This window comes from Saccostrea echinata, unplaced genomic scaffold (assembly GCF_033153115.1).
Source record: "Saccostrea echinata isolate AGI-Se365-2 ecotype Australia unplaced genomic scaffold, CSIRO_AGI_Sech_v1 ptg000001l, whole genome shotgun sequence".
Lineage (NCBI taxonomy): Eukaryota > Metazoa > Mollusca > Bivalvia > Ostreida > Ostreidae > Saccostrea > Saccostrea echinata.
This window is the reverse complement of record NW_026889750.1, coordinates 15,542,484-15,562,820: the sequence shown is the minus strand read 5'-3', so window position 1 is coordinate 15,562,820 and position 20,337 is coordinate 15,542,484. Positions and strand designations below refer to the sequence as shown.

The window sequence follows — 20,337 nt, the reverse complement described above, 5'->3', positions numbered from 1 at the left end:
ATTTCATATATGACTGTCCTACATATAAAGATGCAAGAAAAAAGTATTATCCTTTGAACATCTGTAATTTAAATGATAACATGAAACGCAACGGAAGTATACCAAGAATGTATCACCTATTACGATAACGTCCGAGAGAGATTTGGCATGACGTAATAATCTCTCTCGGGTGTTATCATAATGGGTAAAATATTCTCTATGCACTTCCGTTGCGTTAATTCCTAAGGATTTTTCAACGCACTGACTGCAATGCTGTTTAAGGATTTAATTGTGGGATTCTTACGAGATGCAGAGTCAATCCGATAGCATGAACTAAGACAGAAATATATGTAGAGACAATGTGAACCGACATTTTAGGTTGAAATAAAATATAAACATGTTTTTAACCCAGATATACCAGCAGGGGTACAACGTAAACAAACCGGAGTGGCATACAATGTATTCTGAGGCATTTTTTGTGTGAAACGATTATTTTGGGGTTTTCGCGATTTTTTCCTATCGTACACATGATGAATAAGTGCAATAAATATAATAATTTGTGAAAAAATGTCCAACAAGCCCCGGGGTTGAATATCGGGAGGGGGGTCCTATCCACAAGTACCTGTGACCTAAAGGTGGGAAGACCTGAACTGCAAATCTTATAATGTTGTCTACGGACGACTCAATGTGGGTGAAACCAAGAATTCACTAAATAAAACTAGAGGTACTGTGAGCAATGAGCTCACTAAATGATACCCCCCGCCTCCCATATGGTTATAATGGCAAAGTCCATGTTTTGCTCTGGGAGACCCGAAATAAGTGTCAGATCAAAAAGTAAAATAGGAGGTGCACAATGGCATTATGTAATAAAGCATCTGTGAAAGTATCATTAAATTTTATTCAGTGGTATAGGAGTTGCGGATAAGAGATGGGTACCCTTCAATATTATAGAAAGAATGGCCGTGTCCATGTTTTGCTCTGGCAAACCCAAAATATGTCAGATCAAAGAGTAAAATAGGAGGTGCACAATGGCACTATGTAACAAAGATTCTGTGAAAGTCTCATTAAATTTCATTCGGTGGTAAAAGAGGAGTTGCGGATAAGAGATGGATACCCCAAAGCGTAACAGACGGACGGACGTACAGACAGACGGACGTACGGACATCCCGATCACTTTATACCCTCCCACTTTTCAAGCAGGGGATATAAGAAAAGTGGGGGGGTACAATAATATCTGGGCATAGATTTCAAGTTAACATAGGCTTCGTGATCGGGAGGCCCTTATATCTTAACATTGTATTCTCGATGCATATATAAATTTAAAAAAAAATTTCAAGTAAACTCTTTTTTCAACGTCCTTAGCGCATATTTATCACTTGATTCATTACACCAAGGCATTGCTCTGTGTATGTCATAAATCCCTAATAATGTGGAGCCATATACATCTACAATGATAGATTTTCCCCTACATATTACCATGTTAAAGTTTGATCTCCTACTGTGTTCTGTGTTGTACCATCCTAACACCCCCCCCCCCCATCTCAGTTGTCATGTTTTGAATTTGTGAATTGACAACATGGGCAAAAAGAAAGCGAAAATAAAAAGTTTTTTTTAATGCTTAAAGTTGACAGGTTACAGACAGACATCAGACATTTTTAGGGCATAACGTTACGGCTCCAGTATGCTTAAAAATTCCTGCAAATGAGAAATTCAGCATTCAAATGTGCAATGCTTATGAAAGCTATTTAAGCAGTTTTAAACATTTTAATTTTAGTAAAACAATGCCTGAACAGAGGCAAATTTCGTCACTTTTATGATTATTTAGGCTTTATGAATTCTGTATCCTCATTTACTTCAGATATTATGGCTTAGATTAACTTTGTGAAAAACAGACACCAAAATTTAAGACTGTTTTGTGGTGAAGAAATACATGAGGTTTTTTGGATAAAAGGATGACACAATTCACATGATCATTACCATTGTTGCACAAGAAAACATAATGTTCAGAGTACATGTGTAAGTTTCTTGTCTCCCACATTTTTATTGCAATGACTCCTGAAAAGTATTAAATGGAACAAGTGCAAGACACAATGGGAAATGACACATATGCTCACAGTAGGAAATGACACATATCCTCTTTGTACACATATTCAAAACAATTTGCTGTCTTCCATCAGTGTCTTCCTGAGATATATACTCTGAGATGGAAATAAATGAAACTAACATTTCAGACCATCATTTCCATCCAGTTTCTCTTCTGATGCTGCTATACTATTTACACATTCACACACTCAAACATATAGTGATATGATCTCCTCACTATCATTTCATGGGTTTTCTTGGCTGTCCCATCATTGGTCCTCTCATCATAGGACCCATTGGACCCATAGGACCCATCATAGGTCCCATAGGTGGTCTCATTCCAACTGCAATATCAATAGATAATAATTATTATTTACATTGTGTCATTTGAGATGTGTCAAAAGAAATGAAAGAAGCAATTTTGATATTTAACAAGCATTCTGAGAGTATTGCATTAGCAATACTAGTCCCCTACCGGCAAGTGTAATCTGGTTCCCGTTAAGAACTGAAAATGCCATAATTCCGTCAAAAATTAATGAAGCGGGACGAAATGCAAACTTGATCTATAACTAATCAAGTTAAAGCGACATACCAAAAATCAGCTCAATATCTACAAGCGTTTAGAAGAAAATTGCGGAAATCCTGTAAAAATTGAAAAGGCCGTAATTCTGTCAAAAATCAATGAAGCAGAATGAAATGCAAACTTGATCTGTAACTCATCAAGATACACTCACATACCAAAAATCAGCTCAATATCTGCAAGCGTTTAGGAAAAAAGTGCGGAAAACCAAGTGGGACAGACTGACAGACAGACAGACAGACGGATGGACGGACGGACAGACTCAGAGGAAACCTATAGTCACCTCCGGTTTCACCGGTAGGGGACTAATAAAAAAAAAACCCACATCATTTACTGTACTATAAAATTACTTATTTTGATGCACTTTTTTTTTTTTTGATGTTTTTCGGAAAAAATGTAGGTTCTTGGAATTTGATATCACAGTTGAAGAATAATAGTTTGAAATTTTTAAATTTCGTGGAGTACATGAATTTGTGGGTTCTTTCATACCATGAAACAATAAAAATTACAACCTCATGAAAAATCAAACTTCATGATTTTACAGTGTATCATATTTCCTATAAATTTAATTGTTTTGTTAAAAAATCTACCTTCTCTAAATATAACATTTGAGGATGTTTTTTCACACCATAAAATTACAGTCAAGCCTGTATAACATGGTGAATTCAGGTGATTCTTTTTCTAAAATTTGAGCATTTCCTGCTGTAATGCCTCTTTTTAGTCCCCTACCGGTGAAACCGGAGGGGACTATAGGTTTCCTCTGAGTCTGTCCGTCCGTCTGTCTGTCTGTCCCTCTGTCAGTCTGTCCCACTTGGTTTTCCGCACTTTTTTCCTAAACGCTTGCAGATATTGAGCTGATTTTTGGTATGTGAGTGTACCTTGATGAATTACAGATCAAGTTTGCATTTCGTTCTGCTTCATTGATTTTTGACAGAATTACGGCCTTTTCAATTTTTAGGGGTTTTCCGTAATTTTCTTCTTAACGCTTTCAGATATTGAGCTGATTTTTGGTATGTGACTTTACCTTTATTAGTTATAGATCAAGTTTGCATTTCGTCCCGCTTCATTGATTTCTGATGGAATTATGGCATTTTCAATTCTTAACGGGAACCAGATTACACTTACCGGTAGGGGACTAGTATTGCTAATGCAATACTCTCAGAATGCTTGTTTATTTTAATCCTAAAATTGTTTTAAGACATACACACATACCAGTACTTTCATACTGTAGTTTACCTGTGGTGATGAAAATATAATAAGATAATAAGAGCCATAAATTACCTGGCATCATACCCATTGGTCCCCCTGGTGGTCCCATCAGAGGCATTGGTCCACCAGGCATTGGACCACCCATTGGCATGGGGCCCTGGGGCGGTCCTCCTGGCTTACCAGCTGCAAAAACACAGAAATCTATTGATTAAAGAAAACCTTTATGCAGAATTGTTGATGTCATGATATTTATTTCAACTGTTGTATTTCTAAAACCAATAATAAACACAGGTAAAAAAAGATTACAAAGCTCACCTGGAGAAATATTATTTAGAAGTAAGGCAAAAATGTTATGGTAATGTGCATCCATAAATGGATCATGCATGCAGTTTTGGTATGGGTAGGACATACACTTATTTTTAAAATGGATCTGCTCCAAAAACTTATCTATTCCATCATTTGAATCAAAAGCTTGAAGGCTTCAATGGTGTAACAATATCATTTTTTTTTAATCGAATATAAAATTGAACATTGTAAACAAAATAACGCAATTATAGGTTTGGGGATTTCTGGCCATTGTCCAATTGACAGGAGTCTGAATTAACCAGACATTGAAATTAAACAAGAGTGGGATGTCTGCATGTTGTTGAATAAATAACTCATCCCTATACATTCACATTGAAAAACTAGGATGGATTTATTTTAATATTACATTGTACTCTATTTGTCAATGTCTTAGCATCTTTTTTTTCAGTAAATTTAGCATGAACAACATTTTTAATCAATCAGTGATTGCATCTTAGCTACGAGTTATGAACAACTAGGTATACTGTATACTATGAAACCATGAAATGGTGATCGATTCTTCGGTTTTAATGGTAAATTGGGAGGGTAAAGCTTGAACTTTAAAATTCAATGATTTTAACTTTCTAGTATGCCCAGTTAAATAGTTTTGTAATTATTTTACAACTTTAGTGGTTATTTTCTACTTTTACTTGGTTCTCCTTTCCAAATCCAATTATTCATGCTATTCATGTAACTCGACTCATCGCTATTACAAATCAATATACTGTGATTCCAATTTTTTTCTATTGTTAAAGTAAACACAGTACCTTTGTTTTGTAACAGAATAAGTTGAACATATACTTGATATACTTTTTTTCAAGTTATTCAATGTGCCCATTTTCAAATATGATATCTACGATTGGCTTTTCTGGATGCATCAACTGACACATTTGGTTGCATAAATTCTGGTCAGGAATTAACATCCTTTGTGTGGCTTTTGAGCTACGCTCAACACCATAAAAATGTAGGTCAGATTCAGCACTCAAAGCAAGCCTGATAATGTGCATCCCTGTGTATATCAGCCATGCAGGTTCGGTCATCAAAGGGTCTCCAACTTAAGAATGGACTTCATGTTGCTCCAACTAAAGGTACTGTCAGTGAGCTCACAAAAATCATACCCCTCACTTCCATATTTTTAAAGTGCCTGTTTGTAACTTTGTGACCTTGAACTTGCCAAACTGACCTAAATTAAAAATATTTTATATCTTCTGGTCATAATTAATCTTTGAGTATAAGTTTGATCTTCCATTGACTCTCCAATAGAAAGTTATAGCCATGACAAGTTTTTAAATAATTTTTTCCACCTGCAAGAATGACCTTGGACCAGGGTCAAGACATACCCTCAGGTCATAAACAATCTTTATACCAAGTATGAACAATTTTTTCTGCCAGTGATCATGAACTTGTCAAAATGACCTTGGGTCAAGATCATGACATATCCATAGGTCATAAGCAATCTTTGTACCCAGAATGTGTTTATCAGTACGAGTCATTCTCCATTACAAATTTATAGCTCAGACAAGATTGCATGGGCAGACGGAAGTGATTCCTTGTCAATATACTCTTCAAACTTCGTTTGCCAGGGGTTTCAATACTGTGTACAGGGAAATTTTCACCCCCGATTTATTTTCGCCCCTTTCGCCCTACTCACATTTGGGCAAATTTAACGCGGGGTGAATTCAAAGAGCATAGTATAATTTCTTAAACAGAACTGCAACTGGGCGAATTTAAAACTGGGCAAAATTCTTTGTAAGTGTGAAAGGGCGAAAATAAAACGGGGCAAAAATAACCCTGTATACAGTACTTTTAACCTGGTCACTCATCCAGAAAATAAAAGTCAATCCAGCATCTGATGCAAGCCTGATTGTGCGTCCTTTGATGTATCATCTGTGCATGTTTAGGCACCAAAGGGCTTATAGTTATAGTTCCTTAACAATAGACTTGCTCATAAAACTTTTAACCTGGTCACTTTTCCACAAAAAGTGAGGTCCAATATCCAAAGCAAGTCTGGTACTCAGTAGTGAATATCCTTAGATGCATTATTCATGAAAATTTGGTCCAGGTATTACGGCTTACAGTTTCTTGGTTATGGACTTTCTTTAAAAACTTTAACCTGGTCACTCATCTGGAAAATCTATGTCAGATCCAGCATCTGAAGCAAGTCTGATTGTGAACATCCAATGATGCATCAACCATTTTCTGGTGTCTAGGCAAACCCTTACTGATGCTTCCCAGTTAAAAAAAAATATCTCATTAATGAATGTCATAATAGTTATAGTAGAATTTTTTAATGATTTGTGGTCAAAAAATAGGCAAAAATGGTCATTGTTGCACTCAGTTCTCTGATCAAAGACTATTGCAATTTAATTATTTACCTGCTGGAGGTGGTATCATGGCTCCACCAGGAGCATTTGACTGGAAAGGATTGGATGCAATTTTTCCTGCCTTAAAGGCTGCAGCTGTTTCAAAAGAAAATATGTCATTTTGTCCTCTGAATATACATCAATGATGACAAATGTGTTGTATCAAACAATTTCTTCAACTATGGTGAACTGTAGCACTTACTCGTGTCATCTACTAGTTTTTGGACTTGTTCTTCTAGCCACTTCTGATAATACAATCTGACATTTTCTTTGTGCTTTCTGCCATTGCAATGTGTCTTTCTTACCGATGGCTAAAATTAAAGTATATTGCAGTAAATTATAACAAGATAACATTCTACCTCATCTTCTTAAAATACCCATTGACAGATACAATACACCCTCAGTAAAAATAATTGGTATATAGTAATTTATAGCAAGATAATTCAAGTGGTATGTAGAAATTTATCGAAAAGTGTCAAATTTAAATATAGTTCGGAGATTATTCAAGTTCTCTTTAAATTTCTCAGAATACCTCTAGAGTACAGAACCATCTAAATGGCCGGAATTTGTCGTTTTGAATCGGGTTTTACAATTTGCACTTGGTTCCCCACACTAAAGGCAAAGTTTGAAAATGTGTTAAAAATCATGTATATTAGGAATTATTTGCAAGATGCGAGGGTTTTTACAATAAATAATCAAATTCAATGTTCCGAGACATACGGTGCACAGAGAACATTAGGTGCAGTGTTATTTTCATGTAAACAAGCCACTTGTATACCTTCACTCATTTTACATATCAATAAGGTATACATACAGGTAAATATCAGTATCTCAAACATGGGATATCTTGAAAACCCCGCTTGTGTCAAAGTCGATTGCTGGTCCCAGCAGTATTCTCTATATATATGATTTAAAAAACTCCTGATATCTCGAACACAGTAATCTCTAATACTCAGCTTATATCAAAGTATATTCAAGGCTCCATGTCCTTATCTCGAAGTGAAGTGAATTTTCCCATCTACTGAACACACCTGGTGTCATGACTTCACAAATTCTTGTCAGTGGCTACTACATGTAACACCTTCTAAAACCTGGTGTATATTAATTAATCCCAAGCTCATGTTGGGTATGTATGTCACGGTCATTGGTATGACAGCTTGGGTGTTTGGTGAAGTTTTATTTTTTATTTTGTAAAATTTATGTTTTAGAAAATTCATCTTTTTTCTTTTCTTACGTAAAAGGTTCTTCCACTATTATGCTAATGATACATCCTATTTAAGCTTGAGAGCATGTAAGCATGGCCTGGATATAATCATAAATGCAAAGTCCCTGTATTTCAGATAAATGCAATAAGGCATGTGTATTAAATTGTTTTATGATATTATGATTTTACACAATAAAGTGAAAATCAATGTTTTTCTTAAAATATTTATTGCGAATATGCTTGAGTCTAAAAAACAAAGACTACATGATTGGTAATACAAGTGTTATTCATGAAAAGATATATATACGAACATATGGAAACATATCGATTCGACATTGGAAGACAACTTTGGATATCTCAAACCCTGGATATCTCTAAGTTTTGTCCGAGTTCCTTCAAATTTGAGATACTGATATTTCACTGTATTTATAAACCAAGACCCAAGTACGTGTGGCAAAATGCATCTCGTTTTAACCAGGTCCAATACAATCTCATTATTTAGCTATATAGCTTTAATTATCTAAATAGCTTTTTTAGCATGCTCCAAGTTGCGACCATGGTCACATGGTCAAATGGTCACATTTGTGACCAAAAAATTGATTTTGCGACTAAAAATTAAAACCAACTTGCATTTTTGTGACTGAGAAAATTTGGACCATCCATAATCCATTTTTTTTTATCACGAGAGAAAATTTGGACCATCCATAATCCATTTTTTTTATCACGATCGAGATTACTTTTTTCCCCAAATCTAGAAAATGTTTTGACGTAGACATTCTTTAAATTTTGTAATGTGACGTCAGAGTCTAGACATACTAAATGCCACGTGCGGTTTGATGAGCCCAGTCTAATTTAAAACTGAGTATAGGTATCTGCACTCGCCCTAACGTTTGCACTGTCAACATTACATATTACCGTATATGGCCAATTTTTAACCCTTAACAAAAGTACAAACCAATTGCACAGAATGACATAGATAGAATTGACGGAGAAATCACACATTTTCAAGAAAATGAAGACTCTTATATTTTATTAGTTAGTTGGGGGTGGGGGTGTAATCCACGCTTCAAGTGCCTGTGGTTAACATGGTGATATGTTAATCTCAGCGAGATTTGTAGGGACTAAAAATTTTGGTCTTGTGTCCCTACACCAGACCAAAATTTTTAGTCCCTACGAATCTCGCTGAGATTAGGTGATATGTATGAAGTAGGTCTATCAAACAAAATACTTACCGAGTCATGTGTGAGGTATGTATCACAGTAATCACAATAGTATCTACAATGTAAAATAATGAAAATAGTATTTCGATATAAAATAAAAGGAAAGGATCCCGGGTCTGGTCAGTCGCATTTTTCTCCTTTCCTTTTACAATAGCATTTTAAAAAAAGTACCGGAATAGAAAAGTATCGTTATCTTGCTCTAAATACTCTCAAAATTGTTACTTACTTCGGCATGATTCGGTCTGGCTTGCCTTGCGTCGTCAAAAGAAAAAGCGGAAGTGCGACTAGCACTGGTTCTCTGCCCTTGATTCCAGTCGCTGCCGCTAGGAATTACAAGTTGGTTTTTCAGGGCGCTTGCGCCCGTTAACCAATGTCAGGGTACCAGTCTAAAGTGCGACTCACAGACAGACACGGTCGTGAGATGTTTCGTACCCATGCATGGTTCGCTCCAGCGTGTTCTACTTCCACTCTGTTTCATGCTGGAATGTTGCATGTCGTGAATATATAAAAAAACATGAATAATTAAACTTATTCTTGAGATGGTACTTATAGCTGATGATAACCTACTAATATGTTTTACGGTGTGACCGTTGGGGCGAGCGCAGTTATACCATCCAATTACACTTGTAAACTTTGATCCGCCTCTTCAAACTTCCAAACCGCACGAGACACAGTCTAGACTGTGACGTCATATGACGTCGGAATTCACGGAGACAGCCGAGCGTCTGGTTGAACGAGACTACAGGCCTAGTGCAAATTTTAATGAAATACATTGTAGAGTAAATGCAATTATTTTTTTGTTAATTTTAAGCTCTCGGGAAACTGCAGGCCTTTTATATTTTATATTATTTTCATCGCCATTATCGCATGGAATCCTGGTAGTGAGGGAATTCTGGGAAGGTTTCACACTGAAATTTGCCTGACGTATATGTCATTCCGAATTTCCTCTGTTCTTACACGTTGGTCTATTGAGCTCGCTTCGCGAGTGGCGCTCGCTATTAATGCATGTACGTCATATGGGGTAGTATTTACCAAAACACCCCCTCCCCCAAATTTTCATCGTGTCGGTATACAAGCTTATAGATTCATGCAATACCTTCTCCGTTTTGCACAGATCAATAGATAAGATTTGCAAATAAAAATTGTCTAGCACTCTTTGACAAAAAATTAATGCGAATTTTAGGGACAAAAAAATAAATTAAGAATTTTTATGGCGGCTAAATAAAGAAATTTTATGGCTAAAATTAGAAATTTTATAGCTTTCACCTAACCCTCTAACTCTCACTACATTAACTTCGTCACTTTTGGGAAACTCCTCGCTGTTTGTAACGTCATTTTTTACATTCTGAACATCCAAAAATGAATTATCAAACCCAGTCTTAGGTTATTGTTACTAAACTCAAACCTTAATCTTGAAAGTATTTAAAAAGTATACTTCCGATGAAAATCCAGAATATAACATGGCCGTAGGAACCAGGGGGAGCGTGCCCCCCCCCCCATAATTTTGTCGATATATAGATTACTATAGAAAACATAGCTACTATATGCTGCCCCTCAATAAAAAAACGTCTGATGACTTTTTTTTTTGCTTGTCAAGGAACTTTTGGTAGTTGAAAGTGCCCCCTCAACTGAAAATGTATGGCTGTGTCCCCAAAATTGAAATTGCTTCCTACGGGCCTGTATAACTACATTAATTAAGGAATTTTGTGTAATGCATTAAGAGGACATCATTTAAAAACCGTAACATTTTTCAAATTGAACTCAAACTGTCGTTTTCCTTTTAATGTGCGTCAATTTGTGTGAATAAAATTGGACAGTATATGCAATGTTTAAAATACATTTGTTATAATTCAATTTTCATTATGTTTTACATAATCATGAAATAGTATCATCTATTATTTTTCTCTATTGTTGCCAGCTTATCTGATTGGCTCAAACTAGATCACATGATCAAGTATATTATTTCCTACGTAGTTTGTAACACGAGCTTTGATTGGTTACAAGGTCGGGTGTAAATCATTCGGCAAACCTCGGCTGATTCCGTCACCTTCATCAAACCTCGAGGTTTGATGAGGTACGAATCGGCCGAGGTGTGCCGAGCGGGGTGTAAATTTCCGTACACCCGACTTGAGCCGGGGGTTAGAAAACGTGACGTCACAATGCATAGTTTCTCTATGATAAAAAGCAAATAACATGACGTCTAGATGCATATTGTAGGACGTACTAAATCTTATCGATAGCTTGAAACACAGTTGATTTGACTTGTTTACAAAGAATTTATTTGGATACATAGGAAATAAATTCGTTATCCAGGTCCAATCAAGAGTATACGGGGATTTACCCCGGATTGTATTCCATACACCCTTCGGCCTTAGGGTGTATGGAATAGAACCGGGGGTAAATCCCCGTACACCCTTGACTGGACCTGGATAACTAATAAAATAGTGCTGACGTCACAATAGTATTTATAAACTGGATGTTTCTAAAAACAGATACTGCAGCTGCTATTTGTTACTGTGACGTCATAATGCGAATGACATAACAATGCCTTATATGAGAAAGAACATAGATTTTAAGACATTTCTTATTAACTGATGAAAAAAAATAATAAAACAATTGTAGCCTTTTGATTAGGAACAATCCCTATATATATAGACCTTAGAGAAAGCATACCAACCTTGCACTTCGTGCTCGGTCGATATGTTTTCTTTAAGGTCTATATATCTAAGGAATAACCTCATCAAAAGGCTATGATTGTATAATATTCTGGGACACCCTGTATGTCCCTGACGCCGTCATAAATTTTGAGACGTCATTTTCTCTATCTTTATTAAAATTTATATATTATATATAGGATCTCCCATGATTTGTAGTTGGATATGTATACGTAGTCACCAAGGCCAAGGGATAGAAAACACACAACTTGTTGGATAAAAATCATATCCAACTACAAATCATGGGAGATTCTTTTTATCCCATGTTTAATACTTCACAACCAATGTTTTACACTGTTTATATCATCTTCGCTAGCCAAGGGTTTCCGATCCGAAATCTACAGAGTAGATTTCGGATCGGAAAGCCTTGGCTAGCGAAGATGTGTTTATATAGGACTCCACTTTATTTTACTTCATCACGCTAACGCAAAAACCATTGTGACGTCACAACTGCACTTAACTGTGGGTTATGAAAAAAAGTATCCACGGGATAAAGGGGTAAACATGGGATAAATAATTATAATTTTTGACTGCGTTTTCTGTTGAATTAAAAGATTTTAAGAATTTTGAAGCACTGTCTTTTTATTTATTGTATAATTTATTCATGTATTTGTTCATGCATGCGATTCAGTCAAAAATGGAGTGGGGTCTGTCAGCTAACATCCGCAACTGTACTCGGCAGTGCTGGTACATGTACCGGACATCCATGACTGTACCTGCTCACTAATATCAAAAGCGGAATGTCAGAGCAAGATTTTTCCGGATTGTTCAACGTATTAAACTATATGTTGTTAATTAAGTATGGATTGTTTTTTAATGAAAAATACGAACTGTATTAATATGGAGGAGAGAAAATTTCTGATTTTAAATAAATCTACTTTATGGAAGGCTGTAATCGCCAAAACGGTAACGATAACTAGCTTAGTGAATATATCGCGGAAAAATATATGTAAATTTGACTATGCCTAAATTTTGTATATCTATGACTGTATACCTGTGCCTGATATACACCATCTGCGACTGTACCTGTGCCGTACATACACACTACCACTGACTCAACCCGCGTTTGATTAATAACATCCACGACAAAAAATTTATATTACCCATGACAGTGATACCGAGACAAACGATGTCAGCAGTGATTTGGGAAGGGTCCAAAACTTTTACAGATTTTAAATTTAAAGCTTTATGTTCAGAGAACAATATGAGCCAGGTCTTTATTTTTTTTGGAGGGGGGGGGGGGGCTGGGGGCGTTATTTCAATATCCTACGTGCTTAATAATAATGATGAATTTAAAATGAAACATGCTAGTATAATTATAGAAAATATACGAGTAAACAATAAACAAAGTAAAATAAAAAAGGAAATTAAAATAAATATTGGAATTAATTTGTAATCCTTAATTTTATGTTAGAAAGTATAAGTACGTCACAATATTATTAATTTCACCCATTTCATTGATCACGCAAGTGGTGTCAATGAAAAACACAGGGTTTTTTTTTCATAAATATGTCTTACGATATATATGAGTGGAATGGGCTGAACCACCCGTTTTCAACGTGTTATATATAAACATCTCAAGTGCACCCCAGAAAGGAGCCTCCTATGTCCTGAAAAAGAAAAGTTCCTGACAAAAAACTTTTATTTATTTACAAAGTACATAAAATTTACTAGGCACAGGAATCAAAGTTGTAAAAATAGGCTGGAAGACCCCCCCCCCCCCAAAAAAAAATTCTCAAAAGAAATAAAAATTAATTCTATATGCATGGAACAACATCTTGACAGGTCGATAACCGTGGTGTGATACCTGAAATATGCAGGGTATGGTATTAAAATAGTTGATCATATTAAAGGAAATTAATGCTATAATTATCGATAACATCCGAAGAAAATATTTCTATAAGTAAATATTTGTATGAGATCCGCCTCTCTAAGATTCTGCAATCAATTGCCTGGAATCAGTCTGTAGGGAATATCGATGAATAGCGTCAATAGCACCTTTATTGTGTTCAGCTCAAAGAAAATCGTAAAGAATGTCTTGGGATGCAACATCCACAACTGTACCTGTCCTGACAACTCTAGAAATTTTACACCATGACTGTACCTGTGCCTCATTGACAACATCCACGACTGTATCTGTCCAGTACACACCAGTACACACACTTTATTCTACATCCATGACTGTACCTGTGCCTTATAAACAACATCCACGACTGTATCTGTCCAGTACACACACTTTATTCTACATCCATGACTGTACCTGTGCCTTATAAACAACATCCATGACTGTACCTGTGCAGTTCAGACACTTTATTCTACATCCATGACTGTACCTGTGCCTTATAAACAACATCCACGACTGTATCTGTCCAGTACACACACTTTATTCTACATCCATGACTGTATCTGTGCCTTGTAAACAACATCCATGACTGTACCTGTGCAGTTCAGACACTTTATTCTACATCCATGACTGTACCTGTGCCTTATAAACAACATCCACGACTGTATCTGTCCCGTACACACACTTTATTCTACATCCATGACTGTACCTGTGCCTTATAAACAACATCCACGACTGTACCTGCCCCGTACATACACTTTATTCTACATCCCTGACTGTACCTGTGCCTTATAAACAACATCCACGACTGTACCTGCCCCGTACACACACTTTATTCTACATCCCTGACTGTACCTGTGCCTTATAAACAACATCCACGACTGTACCTGTCCACTACACACACTTTATTCTACATCCATGACTGTACCTTTGCCTTATAAACAACATCCACGACTATACCTGTGCAGTATACACGTCCAACTCTACATCCATGACTGTACCTGTGCCTTATAAACAACATCCACGACTGTACCTGTGCAGTACACACACTTTATTTTACATCCACGATTGTACCTGTGCAGTACACACACTTTATTCTTTATATAAATATGGCTTATATTTAGATAGAGACATTATGATTAATTTTATTCACATGTCTTTTTTATGTATTTTAAACATTGTCTCTTTTTATATATTTTAATTGTAAAGCGCTTTAGAGGACTCAAATTGATAGAGCGCTATATAAATTTTTATATTATTTATTATTATTATTATTATTCTACATCCATGACTGTACCTGTGCCTTATAAACAACATCCACGACTATACCTGTGCAGTATACATATCTAACTCTACATCCATGACTGTACCTGTGCCTTATAAACAACATCCACGACTGTACCTGTGCAGTACACACACTTTATTCTACTTCCATGACTGCATCTTAATGTAATTAACAACATCCAAGAAAAGTTACTCAAGGCTCTACTAAAAGTTTGTTCTTTTGTCGTTTGTAAACCGAACCCCCACCCCCAATGCAACCCCCACCCCGTCAAAAAAAATTGAATCATATGCCTGCAAGAAAGCGTGGGATTTAGACTTGATTTTAAGAAGAAATACTCCTTCTTTCGATATACTCCATCCTCGCCTTCACAACTTCTGCCAAGTTTTATTATTATTGTAGAAGATATTATAAGTAATGGATTAATTATTTTAAAACCAGTGTCAAAAAGTTAACTGCTGATTTAAAAATCTTCTCAAAAAGAAGGGGAAGGGTTAGACAATTTTATAAATTGAAATCGGATTTTAAACATAACGAGTGAACCAGATTTTCAAATACTCATGGAAATGGATAAATAACCATCAAATCTCTCCGTATGTTTGACTTATGTAAAAGTCAACTGACATATTAGATTCATTGGCAATAAAATGACTATTTTTGCTGCTTTTACTCTGTAAACATATGTTCTACACCCTCATCCACCCCCCCCCCTCCCCAACAACCCACTCCCCTGAAACAACAAACAATTGGTATAAATTTGAATTTGTGAAATAACAATTCACAATACTTGCAAAAGGAATTGTTGTTTCAGTGAGGGGGGGGGGGGATAAAAATATTTTCCGTTGATTTCTATAGAGATGAAGTTTTACCTAAATTATAAACTTATCTCTCTTTGTTTTCCCAAATAAGTTATGTTTTTTGATCAAATTTACATAAATATTCGGTATATAAATATGAAAAAATCATTCCAATATGTTAACTTTCTAAATTAACTCTGCGATAGGTGGCAGAATTTTACAATCATTCTTGCTATCATATGGTTTATTCAAACATGCGTATTAAAGCTATTGAGACAAGCTTTCTGCATTAGCAATACTAGTCCCCTACCGGCAAGTGTAATCTGGTTCCCATTAAAAATTGAAAATGCTGTAATTCTGTCAAAAAATCATTGAAGCGGAACATAATGCAAACTTGATCTGTAACTCATCAATACACACTAACATACCAAAATCAGCTTAATAACTGCAAGCGTTTAGAAAAAAGTGCGGAAAACCAAGTGGGACAGAGTGATAGAGGGACAGCTAGGCGGAAAGACAGACAGACAGACGGACGGACAGACTCAGAGGAAACCTATCGTCCCCTCCGGTTTCAATTTATTTTATTAGTCCCCTACCGGTGAAACCGGAGGGGACTATAGGTTACTTCTGAGTCTGTCCGTCCGTCTGTGGGTCTGTCTGTCTGTCCCACTTGGTTTTCCGCACTTTTTTTCTAAACGCTTGCAGATATTGAGCTGATTTCTGGAATGTGAGTGTATCTTGATGAGTTATAGATGAAGTTTGCATTTCGTTCCGCTTCATTGATTTTTGACGGAATTATGGCATTTTCAATTTTTAACGGGAACCAGATTACACTTGCCGGTAGGGGACTAGTATTGCTAATGCAATACTCTCAGAATGCTTGTTCTTGATGAAAGGGCAGATTACTCTATTTGCATAAATGTACCACAAAATTAGAACTCTTTAGCGTGCAGTGTATAGAGGGCTCTTAAGCACATGAAAAAAGATCCAACTTTTTCCTCATTTTCCCCTCCTGTTTATGTCATGTTTCATCATTGGGTTATTTTGTAATTCTTTTAAATGCCATTTAAACATTGAATTGTGAAGTGTAGATACATGTAGTATTACATGTACCGCAATAATTATTTTCAATAGGTCTTTCTTTGTTAACACGATAAAATGCACTATTCCATCCTAAAATGTTTTCAACTATGAAAACATTTTTACACCTTCTTCTGTGCCAACTCCAAAGTTGCGGGGTATTATTATCATAGCTTACAATTGATTATACGTCAAACGTATACGACAAATGTTTATTAAAATTAATTAAAATTAATACATAATAGTAATTGGCTATGAGTTGACTTATAGCTTTGAGTTTTCCACCTGTACACTGATGATTATTCGTGTCTCGGACTTGATTCTAATTGATTTTCATGGTCAAATTTTAAGAGTCAAGATCAAAATTTGTGAGTGAAATAAAATTGTTTCAATATAATTGTTTTTTTTATGGTAGGATGGTCCAAATACAGTATACAATACGTACCTCTTAAACCCTGAGAAGTTTATTGTGTGTAAATCTTGATTATAAGGCATAGGTACAGTCATAGATGTAGTGTGTGTCATACACAGGTACAGTCGTGGATGTTGTTTATAAGGCACAGGTACAGTCATGGATGTAGAGTAAGATATGTATACTGCACAGGTACAGTCGTGGATGTTGTTTATAAGGCACAGGTACAGTCATGGATGTAGAATAAAGTGTGTGTACTGCATAGGTACAGTCGTGGATGTTGTTTATACCTCACAAGTACAGTCATGGATGAAATAAAAAGTGTGTGTACTGGACAGGTACAGTCATGGATGTAGAATAAAGTGTGTGTACTGGACAGGTACAGTCGTGAATGTTGTCAATCAGGCACCGGTTCAGTCATGGATGTAGAGTAAGATGTGTATACTGCACAAGTACGGTCGTGGATGTTGTTTATAACTCACAAGTACAGTCATGTATGTAAAATAAAGTATGTGTACTGGACAGGTAGTCGTGGATGTTGTTTATAAGGCACAGGTACAGTCATGGATGTAGAATAAAGTGTGTGTACTGCACAGGTACAGTCGTGGATGTTGTTTATAAGGCTCAGGTACAGTCAGGGATGTGGAGTAAGATGTGTATACTGCACAGGTACAGTCGTGGATGTTGTTTATAAGGCACAAGTACAGTCATGGATGTAGAGTAAAGTGTGTGTACTGGACAGGTACAATCATGGATGTTGTTTATAAGGCACAGTTACAGTCATGGATGTAGAATAAAGTGTGTACATATGGACAGGTACAATCATGGATGTTATTTATAAGCACAGGTACAGTCATAGATGTAGAATAAAGTATGTATATATGGACACGTACAGTCATGGATGTTGTTTTTAAGCACAGATACAGTCATGGGTGTAGAATAAGATGTCTATACTGCACAGGTACAGTCGTGGATGTTGTTTATAAGTTATAAGTACAGTCATGGATGTAGAATAAAGTGTGTGAACTGGACAAGTACAGTCGTGGATGTTGTCAATCAGGCACCGGTACATTCATGGTGTAAAATTTCTAGAGTTGTCAGGGCAGATACATGTACAGTCATGGATGTTGTTTATAAGGCACTGGTACAGTCAGGGATGTAGAATGAAGTGTGTGTATTGGACAGGTACAGTCATGGATGTTGTTTATAAGGCACAGGTACAGTCATGGATGTAGAGTTAGATGTGTATACTGCACAGGTACAGTCGTGGATGTCGTTTATAAGGCACAGGTACAGTCATGGATGTAGAATAAAGTGAGTGTACTGGACAGGTACAGTCATGTATGTTGTTAATAAGGCACAGTTACAGTCATGGATGTAGAATAAAGTGTGTGTACTGGACAGGTACAGTCGTGGATGTTGTCAATCAGGCACCGGTACAGTCATGGTGTAAAATTTCTAGAGTTGTGTGGACAGTACAGCAGAATCTTAGAGAGGTGGATCTAATAAAAATATTTACCGATACAAATATTTTCTTCGGCTGTTATCGATAATTATAGCAATGATTTCCTTTAAAATGAGCAATTATTTCAATACCATACCCTACATATTTCAGGTATCACACCACGGTTATCGACCAGTCAAGATGTTAATTGTTCCATGCATATAAAATTAATTTTTATTTTTTTTGAGAATTTTTTTTTGGAGGGTGGGGGTGGGGGTGGTTCTTCCAGCCTTTTTTTTTACAACTTTGATACATGTGCCTAGTAAATTTTATGTACTTTGTAAATAAATAAAGGTTTTTTGTCAGGAACTATTCTTTTTCAGGGCATAGGAGGCTCTTCATGGGGTGCACTTGAGATGTTTATATATAACACATTGAAAACGCGTGAATCAGCCCATTCCACCCGTATATATCGTAAGACATATATTTATGGAAAAAAACACCCTGTGTTTTTCATTGACACCACTTGCATGATCAATGAAATTGGTGAAACTAATAATATTGTGACGTACTTATACTTTCTAACATAAAATTAAGGATTTCAAATTAATTCCAATATTTATTTTAATTTCCTTTTTTATTTAACTTTGTTTATTGTTTACTCGTATATTTTCTATTAATTATACTAGCATGTTTCATTTTAAATTCATCATTATTACTGAGCACGTAGGATATTGAAATCATGCCCCCAGCCCAGCCCCCCCCCCCCCCCCAAAAAAAAATTAAAGACCTGGCTCATATTGTTCTCTGAACATAAAGCTTTAAATTTAAATCTGTAAAAGTTTTGGATCCTTCCTTAATCACTGCTGACATCGTTTGTCTCGGTATCACTGTCATGGGTTATATAAAGATTAGCGTTAATTGCACTTTGATTAAATTCATTCTAAATCTAAATTGGAGAAAATCCACAGAATTTTTTGTTGTGGATGTTATTAATCAAGCGCGGGTTGAGTCAGTGGTAGTATGTATGTACGGCACAGGTACAGTCGCAGATGTTGTATATCAGGCACATGTATACAGTCATAGATATACAAAATTTACGCTGTAGTTAATGTTAGTTTTTAGAGATTATAGCGATCCATGCAATGGATTTAGGCATAGTCAAGTTTACATATATTTTTCCGCGATATATTCACTAAGCTAGTTATCGTTACCGTTTTGGCGATTACAGCCTTCCATAAAGTAGATTTATTTAAATCAGAAATTTTCTTTCCTCCATATTAACACATTTCGTATTTTTCAAAAACAATCCATACTTAATTAACAACATATAGTTTAATACGTTGAACAATCCGGAAAAACCTTGCTCTGACATTCCGTTTTTGATATTAGTGAGCAGGTACAGCCATGGATGTCCGGTACCAGCATTGCCGAGTACAGTTGCGGATGATAGCTGACAGCCACTGTTGCTAAAATGTGCAAACGAAATACTTTTCACCTTTCAATCTAACAAATACCTGTAAAGCTTAAATAACAGTAACAGTCCATTTTGTTGAGGGAAAAAGTATAATTGTATGTGATAAAATATTTTCCCTAGTTATTCTATACATGTACATGTATATAGCTTCTCTAAAAAAATTACCCTAGTTACTCATCTGTAAAATGTAGGTCAGATTCAGAATCCAACGCAAGTCTGGAAGTGTCCATCCCTAGATACATCATCCATGCTAATTTGGTTAAAATATGGCTAAAATGCACTCATGTGGAAAATCTAGGTTAGATC

General features: G+C 35.9%; 1 protein-coding gene across 1 annotated transcript; it reads right to left on the bottom strand.

Annotated features, from left to right (window-relative positions):
• Positions 1 to 1,577: 1,577 nt before the first annotated feature.
• LOC133185665 (U1 small nuclear ribonucleoprotein C-like) lies at positions 1,578 to 9,249 on the bottom strand. The gene is made up of 6 exons (XM_061320976.1): positions 9,209 to 9,249; positions 8,995 to 9,037; positions 6,761 to 6,869; positions 6,571 to 6,654; positions 3,923 to 4,033; positions 1,578 to 2,405 (listed from the first exon to the last, which is right to left on the bottom strand). The coding sequence occupies exons 1-6, from the start codon at positions 9,214 to 9,216 to the stop codon at positions 2,302 to 2,304; spliced, it is 459 nt and encodes a 152-aa protein (XP_061176960.1). The 5' UTR covers positions 9,217 to 9,249; the 3' UTR covers positions 1,578 to 2,301.
• Between the last annotated feature and the right edge of the window lie 11,088 nt (positions 9,250 to 20,337).

Excerpts from the sequence above, each read along its gene's own strand:
- LOC133185665 (XM_061320976.1), bottom strand. Across the intron at positions 6,655-6,760 it reads AAAACTAGTAGATGACACGA|CTGCAGCCTTTAAGGCAGGA; the intron begins GTAAGTGCTACA and ends CTTTTGAAACAG. Across the intron at positions 4,034-6,570 it reads CATGATACCACCTCCAGCAG|CTGGTAAGCCAGGAGGACCG; the intron begins GTAAATAATTAA and ends GTGTTTTTGCAG.